This window comes from Seriola dumerili, unplaced genomic scaffold, assembly GCF_002260705.1.
Source record: "Seriola dumerili isolate Sdu_G_001 unplaced genomic scaffold, Sdu_1.0 BDQW01000450.1, whole genome shotgun sequence".
In the NCBI taxonomy this organism is placed as follows: Eukaryota; Metazoa; Chordata; class Actinopteri; order Carangiformes; family Carangidae; genus Seriola; species Seriola dumerili.
In genome coordinates, this window is record NW_019174705.1 from 708,544 (window position 1) to 727,723 (window position 19,180).

At 40.5% G+C, this 19,180-nt stretch overlaps 2 protein-coding genes across 2 annotated transcripts in view; one reads left to right on the forward strand and one right to left on the reverse strand.

Moving 5' to 3' along the window:
• Positions 1–455: 455 nt before the first annotated feature.
• On the reverse strand, positions 456–15,045 carry prlr (prolactin receptor). The gene is made up of 9 exons (XM_022762875.1): positions 14,878–15,045; positions 8,436–8,526; positions 8,001–8,133; positions 6,157–6,326; positions 4,854–5,020; positions 4,461–4,602; positions 3,287–3,383; positions 2,694–2,763; positions 456–2,539 (listed from the first exon to the last, which is right to left on the reverse strand). The coding sequence occupies exons 2-9, from the start codon at positions 8,506–8,508 to the stop codon at positions 1,439–1,441; spliced, it is 1,953 nt and encodes a 650-aa protein (XP_022618596.1). The 5' UTR covers positions 8,509–8,526; positions 14,878–15,045; the 3' UTR covers positions 456–1,438.
• Positions 15,046–18,773: 3,728 nt separating this feature from the next.
• Positions 18,774–19,180, forward strand: part of nedd4l (neural precursor cell expressed, developmentally down-regulated 4-like, E3 ubiquitin protein ligase) — a 44,252-nt gene continuing 43,845 nt past the window's right edge. Inside the window, exon 1 of the mRNA XM_022762828.1 lies at positions 18,774–19,066. Coding sequence (XP_022618549.1) covers positions 19,022–19,066 — 45 coding nt within the window. The 5' untranslated portion in view covers positions 18,774–19,021. The remainder of the gene's footprint in view (positions 19,067–19,180) is intronic.

The following is a 19,180-nucleotide window of genomic DNA, read 5'->3' on the forward strand; positions in this document are numbered from 1 at the left end:
AATGGGCGGTCAGCAAGCAGCCAATGACCCCCGATCAATCACTGAAGCGCCCCGTGCAACGTCACAGGATGCGTGCGCACACACAAACATAAACATATCTATTTGAGAAATTCACAGGTCCTACACATTGCCCCTGTAACACAAATACTTTTCAAATTCACTGACATAGATAATAAATGCACGCTTCTTAAGACTGAACCACAGAAATTCATGCATTTGTTTTGTTGTTCCCCTCATTTGTGCATGGATGCATGAACCCTCTATGGGACACCAGGGAAAAAAATGTTCCTATATGGGTTCCTATATTCTCCCACTATACACCGCAGTATTCTAAACCTGAAGTGATTAGTTAACTGATTTGTCTGCTACAACAAGCACGTACATATCAATACAGTACTTGAAATCATATAGAAACGGAATCAAAATCAAAATCCCATTACTGTATATTGTAAATTTATTACAAGCATGATTCTTACAGCAATCTGTCCAAAAAGATTTGAGTGCTGTTTCAAATTGCATTTTGTGTGTGGCTGGTTGACTGTTTACAAAACTATACATAGATACATATACACACACAGATATTTATCACTGTTCAACAACAGAGATGGAGTCACTTAAGGTTAGTGCTGTACATGGCCAACCAAGTATCATGATACTATTTTCCCATCCAAAAAAACCAAAAACTAAACATTTTTGTAGAAATAACTTTTTTTTTCAAATTTACCACTTAACCGATTAAAGCAGTAATAAATGTATACACAAAATAGTCTCTGAATGAAAAATTAAGCAATACATTCCAGTTCGGTTTTCTTCTTCTTGACACAAAATCTCAAAATATATACATTTATATATATATATATATATATATATATCTCTGTGTGGGATCCAGAAGCAGCTTTAAGACGTAGTGTTCCACAGGGAGCAGAGGAAATTTGCACATACAAAAACGGAAACAAAAATAAAAACATCTGTTTGAGCTTCCTGCAATTTTGATTTTACACAAATAATTTGAACAGATATGAACATTACACCAGTATACATCAGAAAATCTCATGAAATATATTAAAAAAGTTCATGACATGAAAACATGTGCCTGTGATTGAGTAAAAGATTTGTGACAGACATAAAATTACTCATAATGACAGCATGTAGTACCACATAATTTTTACAATCAATCATATTCTTTATAAAGTTGAATGACGATTATTATTCACATACTTTGGGATTCTCAAAAATCAGAGAGTCTCTAAACAAGTCATCTCTTACATGAGAGGAAAAATAAATAACAGTAATTCTGTGACAGTAAAATTTTGTGTTTGCAGCCATTTTTTGAAGGAGTCATTCATTGCCAGTGTTAGTGTTTTTGTTTTTGGTTTAAGTCCCTGCTTAAAACAGGTCTTGTAATGTCCTAGACCTGCCAGCTGGGCTTATGGAGCACCTAGTAAGTAGGCAGTGTGAACACGGTGGCAGTGTCAACATAACCACTCGCTGCCAGGGCCATTTCGTCCTGGATCGGCGTGGCAGTGTGAAAGAGGGCTGTAGGCTTGTGGGTAGTGGTACTGATGGACGATGTGTGGCAGGTCTCTGTTGTTCCATTAGTCTCCTGGTCCTCACAAGGGCACCTGCACACCTCCTCTTTCATCACCTCTCTTTGGAGCAGCAGCATGTTGCCACTGTCCACCCCCTTCACCCTGCTGTAGTTCTCCTGTTGGCGCATCTGGCGGTAGCCTTCCCCATAGCCATGGTCCGACACAACGGGCTGGAGAAGCACCATGTCCTCCTCGTTGACCCTCTGGACTTCGACATAGCCAGTGGGCCGGAGAGCAGGCGATTCCAGACCAGCAGGTGCCTGTTTGCGGCCGATGCTGGAGATGTTGACATCACTGTGGGCCTGGAGCTGCCGGCAGGGTTGCGTTTGGGGAAGGAGTGAATGAGGTTGCTTGTTGCTAAAGGAGAACTCCCAGTAGCTTGGTCCGAGAGCCTCCTTGGTGCTCTGGCCAGGTTGGGTGAGGTAGGAGGAAGTGGAGCCTGGGGAGAACAGGCTGTCGGAGTGGCAGTGCTGTTTGGCCATCTCAAGTGAGCTCATTTGGTCTGGAAGGCTTGAGCTGTACTGAGGCAGTGGAGAAAACACAGAAGGCCAGGTCTTCACCCTTCCACTGGACTTGCCAGGGCTAACCATGTCTTCATGGGCATAGGTCAACGTGTCCTCGTCCCAGTCTCTCCGGCGCCTTTGTGACTTCGTTTCTGACGTACTGTCTTCCTGATCTGTTTGCCTCTCTTCTTCTTTTGCTTCGCCACATTTATCCATCAGCAGAGTGTGGCTGTCGCAGCTGACCCGGCCGGAGTCATTGTCTGACGTGGAGCCCTCAGATTTGAGGCAACTATCAAGTAGGTCCTTGCTTTCTGCCAGCATCAGCTCCTGCTCTTGGGGTACATACACCTCTAAGTACTCCACAAGCAAGTCCTCATAATTGGATGACGTAGTTGGGGGGAAATCAGACACCACCAGTGCACTGAAGATCTCCTCAGACTTGCCATTCTACACACAGAGGAAAATTGCTCCATTACAGAAAAGTAGTAATGCAAGATTTGATCCATCAGAAATAATTTTGTCTTATTTAAATATGGTTATTTGATTTAGATACTAATGTAGTGTATGCATCAAAACATTTTTCAACATGTTGCTGCTTTACCTTGAGAAGCTGCTTATCAAATCCTTTGATTTTAGGACCAGGGACCGGTGGCAGAATACAGTGCTTCAGACTTATCACATGAAAAACAAAGGGTTTCAAAGTCAGCGCTTGTGAGCAGCAAATGAAAATCAATAAATAACAATAACATTTCACTTGTTGTATACCCTGAAAGCCCATAGTGGCAGCAGTTACATAAGCCCTTTTATTTTATGATGACTATTGAAATCTTAAGATATTAAACTGTTTCAGTGTAGGTTTTACTTCAACTTGCAATGCCAAATTGACAATTCTTGAAAAATCTTGAAATAAAAGTATAAAAGTAAAAGAGTAAAAGTAAAAGTAAAAGTAAATACTTAAATATCTCACCATCTCTAGACAGTAAGTTCACAATTTTCCCTGTGAACTTGCCCACAAAGTTGTAAACATACTGTTTTCCTTACAAACTAATGAAAATTCATGAATGTGAATGATGTCTTTCTGTGCTAAGAAAGAAATGACTGTTCTGGGCCTCTGTAGCATATAATATGACGACATCACAGTATGCTACATTGGACCAAAAAAATTGCATAAGGAATTCATGATCCCTCTTTTACCTGTGGCTGTTCATGTGTAGCAACCATGTGAGGATGAGGAAGATGAAGGCAGAAAAGACTGTAATGAGGATCCACACTGATTTCTCTCGATGGAAATCTGTAAGACAGCATAACAACATAAGTGCTACAACACAGCATACAACCTCTTTTTACTGTTATAGGATATTAAAGAAGTTTAATGCATAGTTACATAGTCAACCTGCTTATGTGCCTTCAACTTTTAGTTAAAAGGAATAGTCCCCATTCGGGAAATATGATGGATGAGAAGATTAATACGACCCTTATATCTCTCTGTTTAGTATGGGGCTGGAGTTAGGATATGGTTAGTGACTGGAAACATGGGGAAACAGCAAGCCTGCCTGCATCCTAAGGTTAAAAATACACCTACCAGCATATCTTAAGATTACTTATTAACATTCTATGTTTTGTTTGTTTACCCAGCATCAGTCATGCCACTACCACCTCCATGTTAAGGACAGACTATCAAACTGAGGCTTTACAACAGCCTGGTTCCATCTGTCTTGCTGTACAATTCAGAGACCTGGAAGGACATGTGGACGCCTTTGACGCCAACTGTCTGTGAAGGACAGGAGACCTGAGGTGGTACCTTAGGGGTGTCCAGTGCCTGACTCCTGCAGCTCACTGCACAGCCACCAGTTTAAGCAATGACCATGCTGTTTTGACCACATAACCGCCATCTCTCGGAAGACTGCGGGGGGTTGGGACTCAGCTACAATACAGTCCAGAGACTGGACCAGAACTGTACGGCGTGGCGGAAGCGAAGGTTTTCCTCAACACTCCAATGGAGCAGGAGCGAATGTGTGAGTGAGTAGTTTTACCCACACAAAAAAGCAAACGTGAAAATGACACATTGCGGTTTCAGGGGTGAACTGTGGTATTACTTCTACCACAGTCTGGCACATAACCACAACCTTCGTAAAAACACAATGTGTCATTTTTACATTTTGTGTTCTGCACGAATTAAACAACAGGAGAGAATAGTAGGCCTATTGATATTCTCATCTAACTCTTGGCAAGAAAGTGAAAAAGCATATTTCCCAAACTGTTGAACTACTCCTTCAATACATGAATTAATATACCTTATACAAAATACATGTTATAGCATAGGAGTGTAGTGTAGTGTACTGTAGATAATTATTGGTTGAAATCTTACAGTCAGGAACTTTGATTTCGGAGGTGGAACTCCATTCACTCCAAAAGCCATGATCAGGTTTACAGCGCACCTGGACGTGGTATCTACCACCTGACCGCAGACTGAAAACGTTAAACAACTTCTGTTGGCCTGCAAGGTGCATCTGAAAACACAACGCGCACAAATGACACAGTCCAGCCAGCCCTTCAAGCGGTCAATATATACAGTGGATTGTAAATGCTGTATAGTGTGGTATGCAAATTAAGACTATCTGGTTTAAGAGGAAACTAATCAGACACTTCCCCTGGGCAAAATTTATTCAGTGTCCTGCACACTTCACCAACATGTGGCTTGAACTCAGGTTTCACATTTGAAAGACAAATGTTTTAAACCACCGGGCCACGAGCTGCATACCTCCCAGTCATCTTCTCCCTCCAACGTCACACGGAGCTCGTAGATGAGAGTGATCCAACCGGAGCGGGTGTCAGCCTTATGTGGTGGTTCCCATGACACCCGGAGGAAGGGCCAGCCCTTGTCCTCCATTACAGTGACAGTCACCATCTCTGGGGGATTAGGCTTGACTGGAGAGACAGAGAGAGAGAAAGAGAGAGAGAGAGAGAGAGAGAAAATGTGAACGAGAGAGGATGTGTTTTGTGTGACTGAGAGGGAGGAGGGCAAAGAGACTTTTATTGGATAATAATGTTTAACACAGAAACACAAGAGAAGCCAACTGTAACCGCGTAAGGAATCAGGCTAGACCAGTTTTCTTGATACAGGAGTTTGTCTATGTCTCTCCCGCTGTGTAATAGTAAACCAATGCACACCTCCAGCGACTGAACACTGTCATTGCAGGAGTGGCTTTCCAAATATTTATTGACACATGTGACGTCGTCGTTCAGATAAATGTTAACATCTGGGCTTTAAGTTATCTTCTTGGAGATACAAAGTTGACAATTGTGAGGACAAGGAAACAGATCATTCTTAGGACAGATAAACAAACCAGGTCAGTGCAACTGTGAGAGACAAAGGGGGAGAGGAACATTTTCAGATAAGCAGCTTCAAGGGCAAAGTGGATAATTTAAGTCTTTTAGTTCTTTAACTTTACATTCCTTTTTGGATATTTCATGAACCAAACAACATGGTTTTGTATTTAGCAGCATGACAGCACTGGACTTATTCCACACCTCATACAATATTCATATATTGTTACATAATGTGAAGTAGATCTGCCCAGTATGTATATTTAATCAGATGTCTCTGATTAAATATACAATTAAATTTACAATTTAATATATATTCCTCAAAGAGGAGAGAACAGTGCAGTTGTTGGGGACTATTTTCAGCTGTGGATTAAGTAAGGGCTAACCTTAGTGAGTATTTCTGGCAGCAGGATGGTATGGATATGTACGACTCAAAATAAACTGCAGTGTCTGTGTATGTCAGCCAGCGCAACACTGTGGCTTGCCATTTTATTAATAGTTTTTGGACAATAACTGAGGTCTATGGCACACAGGAATAAGCTGTATAGAGGGAGGGTTAGTGCACTCAGAGCGCATTAGCTGCAGTGTAACTCAGTGTGCCACTAAGCAGCTGCGTGAGTGTGTTAAAATATAATTTTTTTTAAACCACATGGGGGAAAACTGTGTCTCGAACAGCACGCTAAAAACCATGACAACAAATTAAAAAAAAAAAAAGAAGGTAGCACACATTCCCTCACCAATGTAGACCACGTCTATATCCACGGGGTCGGAGAAGTTGCTGCCCAGTGCGTTGGTGGCCACCACAGTGATGTTGTAGTTGACCCAGATGGACGTGTCATTCTTGTTAAAGAAGCAGGAGTTCTCCCCGGCTGTGTGGTAGTCGGGACACTCGTACACTGTCTCAGAGCTGCAACAGAGACAGGGGAACGGTATGAAACTTTATGTATGCATGTACTAAACTGTATTGTTACACTTCTAAAGAACAGCGTGTATTCTTCATGCCAGAGCTCCTGATACTTTGTGCTTATGTGTGAGTGTGTGTGTGTGTGTGTGTGTGTGTGTGTCTGTGTGTGTGTGTGTATGTGTAGGAAAAGATGAGACACACAGAAAGAGAGATGAATGGCTATGTTTTTCTGAATTGCAGACAGGAATGGAAAGAAAAGTTCTGAGCCACAAACTACAACAAAAGAGTTGAGTGGGTAACTGCTATGTTTAAAGGATAATGATAATTTTTTTCCCACTTTGTACACTCTCAAATATCCTTTTTGTTAGCTGTACTCATTTTACATTGTCCTATTACATCTGCATCTTGTGTAATGTTGGGTTTGTATCTTCTTTTTCAGGTCAAATTTAGAAGCTCCCACACAACTGTGTCTCCGACTGCAGGTTTGCCTCGTCTCTAGGATGTTTTTTGACTCATGTAATGTATCATATCGAACAGCCCTTGTGCACAGTGAATTTACTGTATGGCTGCACATAGTAACGTTCTTCTTATGGGAATATAAAAGTAAACTGAAATTGAATGCAGAATGGAAAGCAGAAAAGGGAGCATGACTCCGGGGGCAGATGTAAAAGTAGGAAAAAGAAGCAAGGATACTAATATCCAAGCAGGCAATCAAAGAACAAAGTGTCAGACTGAGGAAAAAAAGAAAACATGATCAGGATCAAAACAGACAAGCAAAGAACAGAGCACTGTGAAGCTAAGGCACGTACCACAGAGACAATGTGGCAGAGAACAAGCGCAAATGGACCAGTATATATATACCGGGGAGCTAATAATGGGAAACAGGATGAGGCACAACTGCACTGAATGAATGAAAGGATGGATGGATGAGCAACTCAAGAAACTCAAACCCATGACACAATGAAGTGTTTATTGGACACTTATTTTTTAAGGATGTTTTTCCACACCTCACCTTTCAAAAGAATCTGGAATAAAAACTAAGAATGTTTTCCGAGCAGTGGGCTCTGCTATCATCGTCTCCATTTACTATGACTCTGGAGAAGAATACACATTCCTTACAAATACTGAATAAAAAAAATTATATCACTCTTCCAAATCATCTCTTTTGTAAACCTCCAATATATTTAAATAACCACTGCATGGTGATTTAATTACCTCTGTGCCTTTGCTACAGATGTTGGATATTAAGAGCCAAAGATTTATCTATACTGACATTTCACACAAAGTTTCAGATCTTTCTGGTTTGGTCTGAGCAGTAATGGAATATTGATCATACTAGAATCAACTGAAGAGCTTCAAGATATTAGCTATATTTTTTAAAAATTGCGCTACTTTTCAGCCTTGCACATTTTTAAAATTCACAGCCACGAACACAACTATGCTCTATCTATGCTCTATTCTTCTTCCTCCGACATGTATATTGATGTGATGATGATACATGCAGAGCGCCTCATTCTTGACTGAGATCAAACCAGCTCCTCCACCCTAGACCTCTATCATGATGATGAACAGATGAAAGATTCATCCATGTCACTCATCGGTAAAGTAATACAAAATCCAGAATTAAACAAAATGAAGTGAATGAGTGAATTCTGCATGAAACTGGGAGCCGCTCACTTTTCTTTGCGATAGTACAAGGCGTAAGTGGTGGACAGTCCCCCATCGGAGCCTGGCTTCCACCAGCAGGTGAAGGTCTCTTTTTCAGGTGAACGACATCTGGTCAGCTCGGGCTTCCCTGGCGGGCTGAAGCCTATAGAAAGACAGGAACGTGTAAAAAGAGGAAGTGAAAGTAATTACTAGATTACACACTAAAGGGGGTGTGTTGTAACAACATATAACATAATTTTGATGTGAATTGTGCATATACCACAAAAACATCCACAAATAAATAACACTGTTACTTATCATCTGTTAATTGAGCAGCTCTTGTTTCCTTTGTCAGCAACAGCCAACCAACCACCACACACCTCTCAGATGTCTTAACTCAATGCCAGAAACTAGAAAGAAGACGCTGAGGCTGTGTGTCAAGCCTCGCTATGTGCAAACACTTACGCGTTCCCTTTGCATGTGGTGCGAAGAAAAGCAGCAACAGCAACAGGATAGCTTCCACGACTTCCATCATCATGGCACCACAAAGCCTTGGCTGTTAGATTGAAGACAAAACAAACAACGAAAGGTGAAGGTAGGGGAACTGCCTGATCTGTTCTCTTCACATGGCCCACAGTGTTTGATGCTGTCCACCACAACAGCAGAGCTGCACACCATGTATTGAGTCACAACATGTTTGCCTACTGCAGCTGAGACATTGACACTGAAGTCAAGGCCCCTGAAGACAATATTAGGAAGAGACAATATAAAAGGATGTCATCCAAAGGTGAACAGTTACAATTAGAAGAGAAACTAGAATTACTGCCTTGCGGTTGTATGCCTCTCCCAACCAGTCAAGTTGAAGGAAATATAGTCACAATCCCCACTTCTGTTCCTGAGTTACAGTGTTGAATAATCACCAGACATGTTTTTGCATTCAACATTATAATGTCACAGTGACCTTTGACCTTTGACCTTTTTGATATAAAAAATCCTCACTTCATCATTTTATCCTATTAGATATTTGTGTTAAATAGTGTCACAATTAGTGTATGAATTCTTGAGTTATGGCCAAAAACATGTTTTGTTCATCAGTTCATCTTTGACTCCAAGTGAATGGTTGCGCAAAATCTGATGAAACTCCCTCAAGGTGGTCATTCAAGAAGCCAAAAACATGATTTTTGAGGTCACAGTGACCTTGACCTTTGACCACAGAAATTTAATCAGTTCATTCTTGAGTCCAGAGTGAACGCTTGTACCAAATTTGAGGAAATTCCCTCAAGGTGTTACTGAGGTTAACGTGACAGAAGAAATAGTGGATACCCCACTGCAGAGGTAAAGACTAATTGATGCTTAGAAAACATTTCAGCAGTGATACAGAATCAGTCTGAGGACATTACTGAATGAATCCTGTCATTTAACTCATGTCCTTAACAGACATGATGAGTACTAAAATGACACAAAGTCTGAATACAGGGCATAAATGTGATGAGCTGAAAGGAAAACAATCTTCTACAGAGAATGTATGCTATTTCACTAAGGATTAAAAAACATCCTCTCCATTTCTGACTACCTCAACCAGCTGGCACATGCAGCATAACTGATTGCATAACCTGAGTTGGGGCTTTTGCCTCAACAACAGAGACACACACAGCAGGAAGCTGGTTTGCTGCCGGCCAGCCAGACTCCTGTTCGCATGACTTGGAAATCTGCTTTTCCCTAGCCATGTGCAGATGTTTAGAATTATTACTCGGCATGACCCTTCATCTCTAAACCCAGGGGAAAGACAAGCAGGGATGGAGAATGTAGGAGGAGGGGGAGGTGATATAGAGGGTAAATAAAAGGGAGAATTGATGTTGCATCAGTGAAAACTGAAAGCTGGCAGGAAGCTCATGCTCCCTCACTTTTTCTGACATATTGAACAAAGAGAGACATCTAGACCTGCTGTAGTCCATCACTGCCAGGAAACAGGTGTATATTTGTGTTCAGGAATGTTCTTGAATGAAATACAGCTTCTAAATTTATCTTATAATATGAAAAAGAAAAAGAATGTTTTGCAGAAAAAAATCTGATAACACAGGAACCAGGAAATGGAATATCAAATGCTTTTAGGAACAGAAATATGAAGCCAGAGAATATGCAGAGGCTGCTTCTTATTTAAGCCAGTAAGCCATTCTTCCCTCGGAAAAAAAAACAAAGCTTTTATAGTGCTCTTCTCCACCAGCATGATATTCTGCGACACAAGAGGGCCCGTGCTGTGTAAAACATAAGCCATGAACTTTGGTGGAAACATAGGTCCACTACAATGAAATCCAGGACAGGATGTGGTGTATTTTTAAGAATGTCAGTACAACACAACATGTCATTAAAGACATGTTCCAACATACACAAACTACTGACTGCTTTTGAATTGCAGCCAAGTGTTTTTGTTTGTGAGCATTTCACAATATGAAATAAGCCCTCAGGTAATTTCCACATTAATAACATGCTGCAAGGCTGTTGAGGGGTGTGGCTGCCTGTGTGCGGTTATATCATGTCTACTGCTAAGCTAACTTAAACCGCATCCATGTCATAGTCGTGTTGTGCCACCTGATGAAGGATCTGTGATGGCAGCTTGTTTTAAGGCTGTTACACTTCCTTAATATCACAAAGATTTTAAGCAAGTGACTGTTATCAGCTCTTCATTATGGTGCCTTAATTTCAATAACGTCACCATGATCTGATAATTGGCATTAAGGTCATTGCACTGGATTAGCTTCCTGCTGCATATAGCCTTCTTACGTAACCAGTAGCCCAAACTGAATAAGCTGCTAAGCTGGGAAAGTGCTGGCCAATAGTGTGAAGCTCTTCCCTCAAAGATAATAATTGTCTGAATGTTAAATTTAAACGATGTTATATGGATCCGCAGCAGGAGCACATATTGTACTTAAATAACAAACAAATAAAAAAAAAACTTTCTCAGTTTTACCTCTGTAGCACTCAGCCCGTGTCTTATTTGTTAATTATATCTCCCTTCACATTTGATTTCATCATAGAAATCAAATGTACTTTTAACTGCCTGTTTTCCGATCTACTCCTTCACAGGTGTACGTAACATGGTGGCCTTATGTACTACAGATAAAATTACACATGTGTGGTTTAAAAAAAATTATATACAGATTTCATGTCTCGAAATTGAGCACAAGCTTTACAGCAGGTGAACGATGCCAAGAAGTGTACCTGCCTGATCTGTAAATAAATAGGTACATTTAATGGCATATTTCCCCGGCTCTGAAAAATAAAGAGAGGATGTTTGGTTTTGAGGCGAATAAAAACCAGATGAATACAGTATATTGGTTGTGGCATTATTTCCAAGCGCAATGTACAGAGTGTGATGTATGTAAAAAATGGGGTTAAGACCTAAATTCAGCATAGTGAAAATGAATCATTTATGGTTTGTGTTCATCAGTGGCCTCTCAATTTCAAAAGGTGAGGAGAGAGGACGTGTCAAATGACCTTTGAGGTAAAATGTGTGCAGCGAAGCAAGATTATCCCCTCGAGCATGGTTGTACAGAACAGCCCACCTTTGCAAACGTGGTTAATAATGTTTCTTTCTCATTCCGGGTCACCGCATTCTTAAGAGAGCCGGCCGACAGAGCTGAACACAGTGGCAGTGGAGCTACAGCGGACCAATTTTCTAAGAGTTCTACCTTCTGGAAGGGTACAGAACAAAACAAAGGCACAAAGTTAACAATATATCCTCAATGATTTACTGCACAGTCATGAATTTCAGTTTTATATTAACTTGCTCTTTATATGCAGCACACATAAAATGAGTTAATGGGACTGTTTACGTGTTAGCTGTTGCTTCATTTAAAGGCAGAGCATAAAAACTCCCATCCATAAGGGTTTTACCACTCTGCTGTAGCCACTGCCACATTTCAAAGCCCACAAGCAGAATAGCAGGTTGTCATGGCATGACAGAAATGTGGTTCATTGACATAACATTTACTAAACTGTCCTCTTATCAGAAAATATAGATACTGTATATTGCACTTTGTAAATTTGACCATGAGCTGTTGCACAGTTTGGGTGAACAATGTGTACAACAGATGCCAGGGATCACTTAAACTGCTTTCATATAAAAACCTTGACCTGTACTCCTGCTCAGACTGGAACAGTCTAAACACTTCCCAACAATGTAAAAAACCGGTTTGATCACCAGCACCAGCGCCTTTCTAGGAATTAATTTTCTGATAGGGGTAGACAAGGTAAGAGAGCAACAGTAAACAAGATCCAGAACTTCAAGTTAATGAATAAATTTCATGGCAATGAAACTGCTCCAAAGGTGATAAACTCTTTTGTCTTTTCTCTATTGTCACACTACTGTTATATTTCTCTATCTGTTGCACTTTTAGTTGTTTCTTTCTGTTTTATACATTTATATAGTGGGAGTAATGAACAGTACAGATTCTAGTGGCTTCTAGTGTGGATTTATACTAGATTTTACTTCATCATTAGTAAATACAACCCTAATATCAGAACATAAAGAATCAGTAGGATTAATATTTGTGTACTTAAAAACTGTAGTAGAATGATAACAATATAAGTATGAGTTTAACAGCAGTTGATATGTTCAGGTGTAGTTCTCTGATATACTTAATTCTCCATCTTTTGCTCCATTAAATAAATTTTCTCCTTATAGGCAAGACTCAAGATCTAATTAACTGCACACACAGGGTTCACAATGCACAGAAAGTAACCCATACAACAATGTGCACAGATTCTGCATACAACACATACACACATACACACACATACATACACACACACACACACACACACACACACACACACACACACACACACACACACACACACACACACACGCACACAGTGTGCGAATATAGTGGCGTTTACATGCATACATGATCAAACAGCATCCTGTTTCAGCATTGTTCCAGCTACAGTAAACACATCACTTTCATTGTTGCCTGTGATTGTGTTGCCCATGAAATTGTACTTCCTCTGTTTTATTGCACAGTGGGGGAAAAAAAGGTGTCAAGGACAGAAAACGACACACCCTTCGCCACCTGCAATAATGAGCACCCTGATCTTCGGCCGTATTGAAGTCAAGAAATAGGTTAGTCAGATAAGGGTATCCACAGGAGGCCATTGCTCCTACTGTAATTCCTGTGTTTAGAAGAGAGAAGTAACAGTACAGATGTGATTTTGAGAGCGGCTTCCAGTAGTTTAAGTGACGCATTAGCCTGGTGAAGCAATAACTGTACATTTCTAAAGGTGCACTTGAACATCTGATTTCACCTGACACAACTCTGATGTATGAGATAGTTTTTATGTAGGTGGCTCTGTTGGTGGGCATAATGACATCCCAACTCACCCCCACCTGCTTTGTCTTTATCAAATGGAAATAGTGGGTTTAATAGTTGAACTGTGCATGTACGCATGAGCAGGTAAGAGGGAAGAAAGAATACATCTTCTGTTGTTTTATTGAAAAAACTGAGAAGAGTGCATTAGTAATTGATTTACAGAACAGCAGTAGTCATAGTGTTTGATAAGAGAAATCATTACCATGAATCACAACTTATTTCAATGCCAATTAGCTCACTGTGTGCCTCGCTGCACCAAAGCACCAACCACTACATTATAAATGTTAGCTTGCAGGTTCATTTCCAGCCAGTGTTAACACAAATATGATACATCTGTCATGGGATAGGGGCTGGGGTTTACGTGTAAATCTGTATAGAGAATACCCATATTGAAGTGCACCTTCTGTTCTATTATGTCACACGAACCTTTGTTGTCTGTGTTTTCAATAGGTTTAACAAAAGGCTAAAACCAGCGCTACCTTTCTGATCCGGAGATCTAATCAAACTTATCACTGATACACTTTTTAGAACTGTCCCCTTTAAATGTGAATAATCCATTATTATTCATAAACAAGCATTACTAAATATAAACACAAGAAATGTATTGCTTTAAATGACCTTTTAAAACACTTCTAAATAGATTTAATGCTTGAATCAAGCTGTTTGACCTAATAATTACATCTGTAAGTCATGTGCAATGCCCAACCCTGACTTGCCTATTTAAAGCCCTGGTGCTGGACTAACAGTGGAAAGAGTCAGTAAGCTGCAGGCACCTAACAATAAATCCAGTATTGAGTTGATCAGCTTGGTGCTGTAATGGCCAGTGGCCCCTTTCACCTCGTCCTGGCCAGGGTAAAGGTCAATAAGCATGCAGAAGAGGAGCAGATCACCACCATGAAAATCCCATTAAACTGCTGACACCCTAGCATCATCATCCTCCTAGGCCGAAGGAAATAACCCGCCAATCAGTCAGTGGTCAACAAGGGAATAGGTTATGTCTTCATCCCAGAGGAAAGCAAAGAGAAAATGATCATAGGAGTGGTCTCTCCCGGACCCCACTTTTGTACCCGATTTTACATTATAGCCTCTCAAATTGTGGGAGTCATTAAAAGACCCTTCTTCTCTGTCACCGACCATGGAAGACATCACATATAGGCTGTGTAAACAGTTGTTGTTGTTGTTGCAGTAAGTTGCGACCAAATCATCACAGCTGATATTTATTGGTATTTCCCTTTACAGTCATTTTATGTGTTGTCAGTGAGACACAACAAGTATCAATATGTGCAAATTTGATATATAGATTTTAATACGGCTCTGTGCAAAATCACTCACATAACCTGACAACCTTCTCCATTCAAAGACGCTTTGGAATCTCTACGTCAAAGTTCATTAACTGACTGCTTGGGCCTATAACAACAAGCATAAAGAGAGTGTTTTGGTCTCCTGTCTTTATTGTCCATATTGTGGCCTCTGGGTTCATTCAAACTGGTCCGGACGGCAGGATACAATCTAGATATAGAAGTGAGTCTGTGACTTACCGGCAGCTGACAGGAGTTTCTAGTCTCTCCCTCCGTGCCTCAGCCGTGGTGACTCCGCTCCCGGCTCCCAGAAGAGCGGACTTACCGACTTGTGTAACTGGTTTACTAGGATGATGACAGGAGACAAGGGCACATGCATTACCGACCGAGCCGTGCAGCTTAGCTTAGCCGTCCCGTCAGTGAAGAAATCGCAACATCCCACTCCGAGCGTCTATGAACCCGAGGAGGGCGGGGCAGAGGAGCCCAGCCTCAGAGTAAACCCCGCCCACGGTGTAGGTTGCCAGAGGCCTGGGTTTCTAGGAGAGACAGAGATGCTGGAGGAAGTAAACATCCAAATGAAATTCCTCAAAAGCGTAACAATTTAGTTGCCTAATGTAAAGTCGTGCAAATGGTTTTGTTTCTCAGTCTCAGTTTGCTTTAAATTACATAATATTCCATGTTTAGGGAGAGAGAGAGAGAAAGAGAGAGAGAGGGAGCAAATCAATCAAAAAATGTGCACATAAATATACACACACTGTGGTGGTTTTCTCTGTCACCTCTCTCTGTCACACATGGTGCTTGTTTGCTGCCTAAGCGATTGCTCCTCATTCTACGTATTAACAAATATTGTGAAACACGATGTGACAATCAGAACACCGTGCCCTGCCAAATCAGTGTTTATTCTTTCACTGGTTCCTCTTACTGGGAGTTGTAAACATAGTAAGGTCTCCTAGTATTTGACATCCCCTCTCTCCCTCCACTGCCTTCTCTGCACAGCCTGTTCCTTATTCACTCTTTTATTCATGCATGAATGTGAGTTTATCTCTACAACTGTTTGATATGAATATGTAAATGATTATTATGTGTGTATGTTTTAATTCTATAAAAGACAAAATATATCACATCATACATACAGAGACACACAAATCCTGTGAAAGAAGGGTACACCCTGAGTTGCAGTATTTACAACAGGATGTAACTGTGAACATGATGTTCCCACTGGCTAAACTGTATGTATATCCATCCATATCTCTGTCTAAATGGCAAAATGGAGAAAGATCCCCATTTGCTGACGAAACCTGTGATAAAACATGAGGTGTACATTTTCTTTGTAAGATTCTAACACCAACTGTAGGTGTATGAAAAGCATGAGCTCACACTGACAATGTGTAGGCTGCAAAAGCCCACAACTTTCAGCTGTGGGAAATTCACAAAAGTGAATGAACTTCGAAGTGCACATAATTTCAAAGGAAACTCTGGGAGACAGCTGGGCGGGTACAGAAGGAGACAGAAACAGATTCCTTTAGGAATCTTTAGGGATCTGTCTCTGACCCGATCATTGTCTCCTAAACCGAACTTCCTTTTTGCTCATTGTGTTCACTTTCTGTGAGGCCACACCTGCAGAGATCTTACAGGGATGGACGTAAAAACACAAATATGCATTCATGTGAAATTTGAGGCCTGGAACTCCTGGAAATAGAAAATGAGATAGCAGTGTGTGATTGGCATTAAAATAGCCTATCATCATATTAAATCATGTGGGGAAATTTTGAAAATGAAGAAAAAATCAGATATTCAATAGACTATAACACTGTATAGGTATTATAGCCTACTGTATTATTTGTTAAAGTCACAATAGAAGCATGTATATGAAGGCAGGTACGAAGTCTTTGTGTGTGAATAGTAAAAAAAATCTAATATATTTTATTAATGAAAAGCACCCATAATCGTATTTATGGTGGCTGGTTCCTTTATAAAGCTTGATGCATGCTGTCATCAATGTCTGTAATAAATGCAGCTATTTGTGGGGAAGCATAGGAAAATTAAAACAAGCTTTGGGGCGGAGTAAATGATGGCCTCGTATCAAGGGTGGCTTGGGAAATCTCTGGCCCTCCCCTTTTCAGCTCTACTTAGAAGCAATAATGTTATATAATATGGCCATCTGCTCTTCACATTGATTTAAAAGTCCCATTATGCGACATGGCCATGATGAATGCCAGTGAACATTTGAACAAGGACGTGCTAGATAGTTGAACTCAGTAATTATGCTCGAAAGATTTATTGCCGTTTTTCAAAAAATAAAAAATAAAAATAGAATTCAAAAAAATAAAATAAAATCATGTTCTCTTCGCTGCGTTGATGGATGGGTTTGAGACTTTTGGTATGTCAGCATGCATGCCTGTGCCTGCTCGTTGATTCTGGCGTTGTTGCGTAAGAGGAGGACTGACTAGGGCACGACCAGGAGTCAGAGGTGAAGGACTGAGGCCCACCTCTTCCTCAACGAAACACAGCGTGCAACTTGGGTTTGTGTCCGTGTGACATCTGCTCTCTCTCTCTCTCTAAATAATCACTGGACATGTGGAATCAGCTGTGCAGGGACAAACCGGGACAAACGATGAGGTGATCATGACTGTGTATGTTGTGACATCTAGCGGCGCTTTTGGGGAATACTTTGACTAAGCAAACAATTCACCAAACCAACCCAAAGCAGAACACGCACAACCCAGCATCATCCCAAAGCCTACGTGCAGACAGGGTTAAAGTCTTGTAGCTGTGTGTTCGATTTTATGTTTACATGACACTGATTGGAAAGAAAGACCACTCTACACGACCAATGTTGGGACACAACAACAGCAATCACTCAGCCATCACTGAAGATATTGAATTCATGTTTTCAAGGAGATAGACATCTCTATGTATTCATAGCATTTCACATTTACTGTACTCTTGTCTCTACATTTTTGCTATTTTCAGTTTTGCAAGCAGATGAAGAGCTAGACAAAATCTATGTAGAGATTAATGAATTGTTCTGCATAGTAAATCTACAGCTGTAAATGTTAATGAGCAGTTCATAAATGGATTCCTGGATTCCAGATGCCTTGCAGCCCTTTTCCTGAAGGTGAGTGGTCAAAGACAAGCAAAGTGTCATGCAGGAGGAGAATCTTCCACGACCTTGGAACCCAAAGGTTTTTCTTATTTATGGCTTATAAATGATCTATACAGCATTAGTAAATGATTTATTATGCAGTAATAAAGCCATTCATTTATTAACCATTGCAATGATGCCTTATCATACCAAAAATCCGAACTAAATAAATAAAAACGTAAAAAGATTTTAGTTTAACAGCAAAATCAATAATAATAATAATAACAACAGTAATAATAATACACATTTATTTTGTCACAATAATATTTACGTATCACTCATATTCATTCATTTGTATTGCTTATTCTTATAACTGTCATTGTACCTTTGTCATTCATTTATGTTTGTGTATTTTTACGTAGCTACAACCTCACACAATATAGGCCTATTTTAGTCCAGTGTGCTTATTTTTCACATAACAACTTTCTCGCTCGTTTTTATATTGTAGCATTAGATGTAAATGCTGTGTTGAAAAAAACAAAGTTAATTAAATTTACCTCGGTTAATCCTCTAACTTTTGCAGCTACATCGACCGAAATTCGTGATACGGATCAGTTGTTGGATCTTATCTGTTTCGTTCTGTGTATCCTGTGATTGGCTGTCTGTCACAGGCCCCACCCCTTATATGAACTGGCTGAATGGTAATGACCAGAGCCAGAAATCACCTTCACGAGACTAGTTAGCTGGAAATGGTGATGTTACATATTGAATAGATACCTAAAAATACTGACGTTGTTAAACTTAGTTGCTTTCCGAAATACAGCCTCTCACATCCTAAAAAAAAGCAAACACACACATACACACACATTTTAGCTCCACGCCCTCTGCATATTTTATTGGCCCGTGAAGAGCTTCGGGGAATTCTCGACACACTTGATTGGTTGATATTGACATCAATCTCGTCTAACCGGCACACGATTGGCTGAGCTAATAGGAGGAAGTCAAATCTCGCAACGTTTCGGGGGATAAGCTCGGAGTTGACAAAAGCGATCTGTCTCAGTCGAAACATTTTGGATACAGTTTTTTTTTTTAATTTTCCCAGTTGTGTCCTGGACCGACCACGCTGGCGAGCTTTTACGTTATCCGGCTGAGAACCCACCCGCGAGGACTTGGTCTCACTGTGGACTTGACCACCACCGCACGGCTGAGATAAGAAAGTGGGACTTTATTGTTCAAGGCTAGCTAGCTAGCTTTGCTAAGCGGCTTGTTTTTGTGTGTGCAGCTTGGACCGCAGGCTATATGGCTACGAATTACGAGCCAATATATGGACTTTCAGAAGATGAGGTAAGCTTTAATCTCAGCAAAGCTTTGGTATGTTGACTATAGTCATGAATAAGTGTCTCTCACACAGTAGGTTCAGTCGGAGATAGCTAACGCAACCGTTAGCCGAAGCTAACA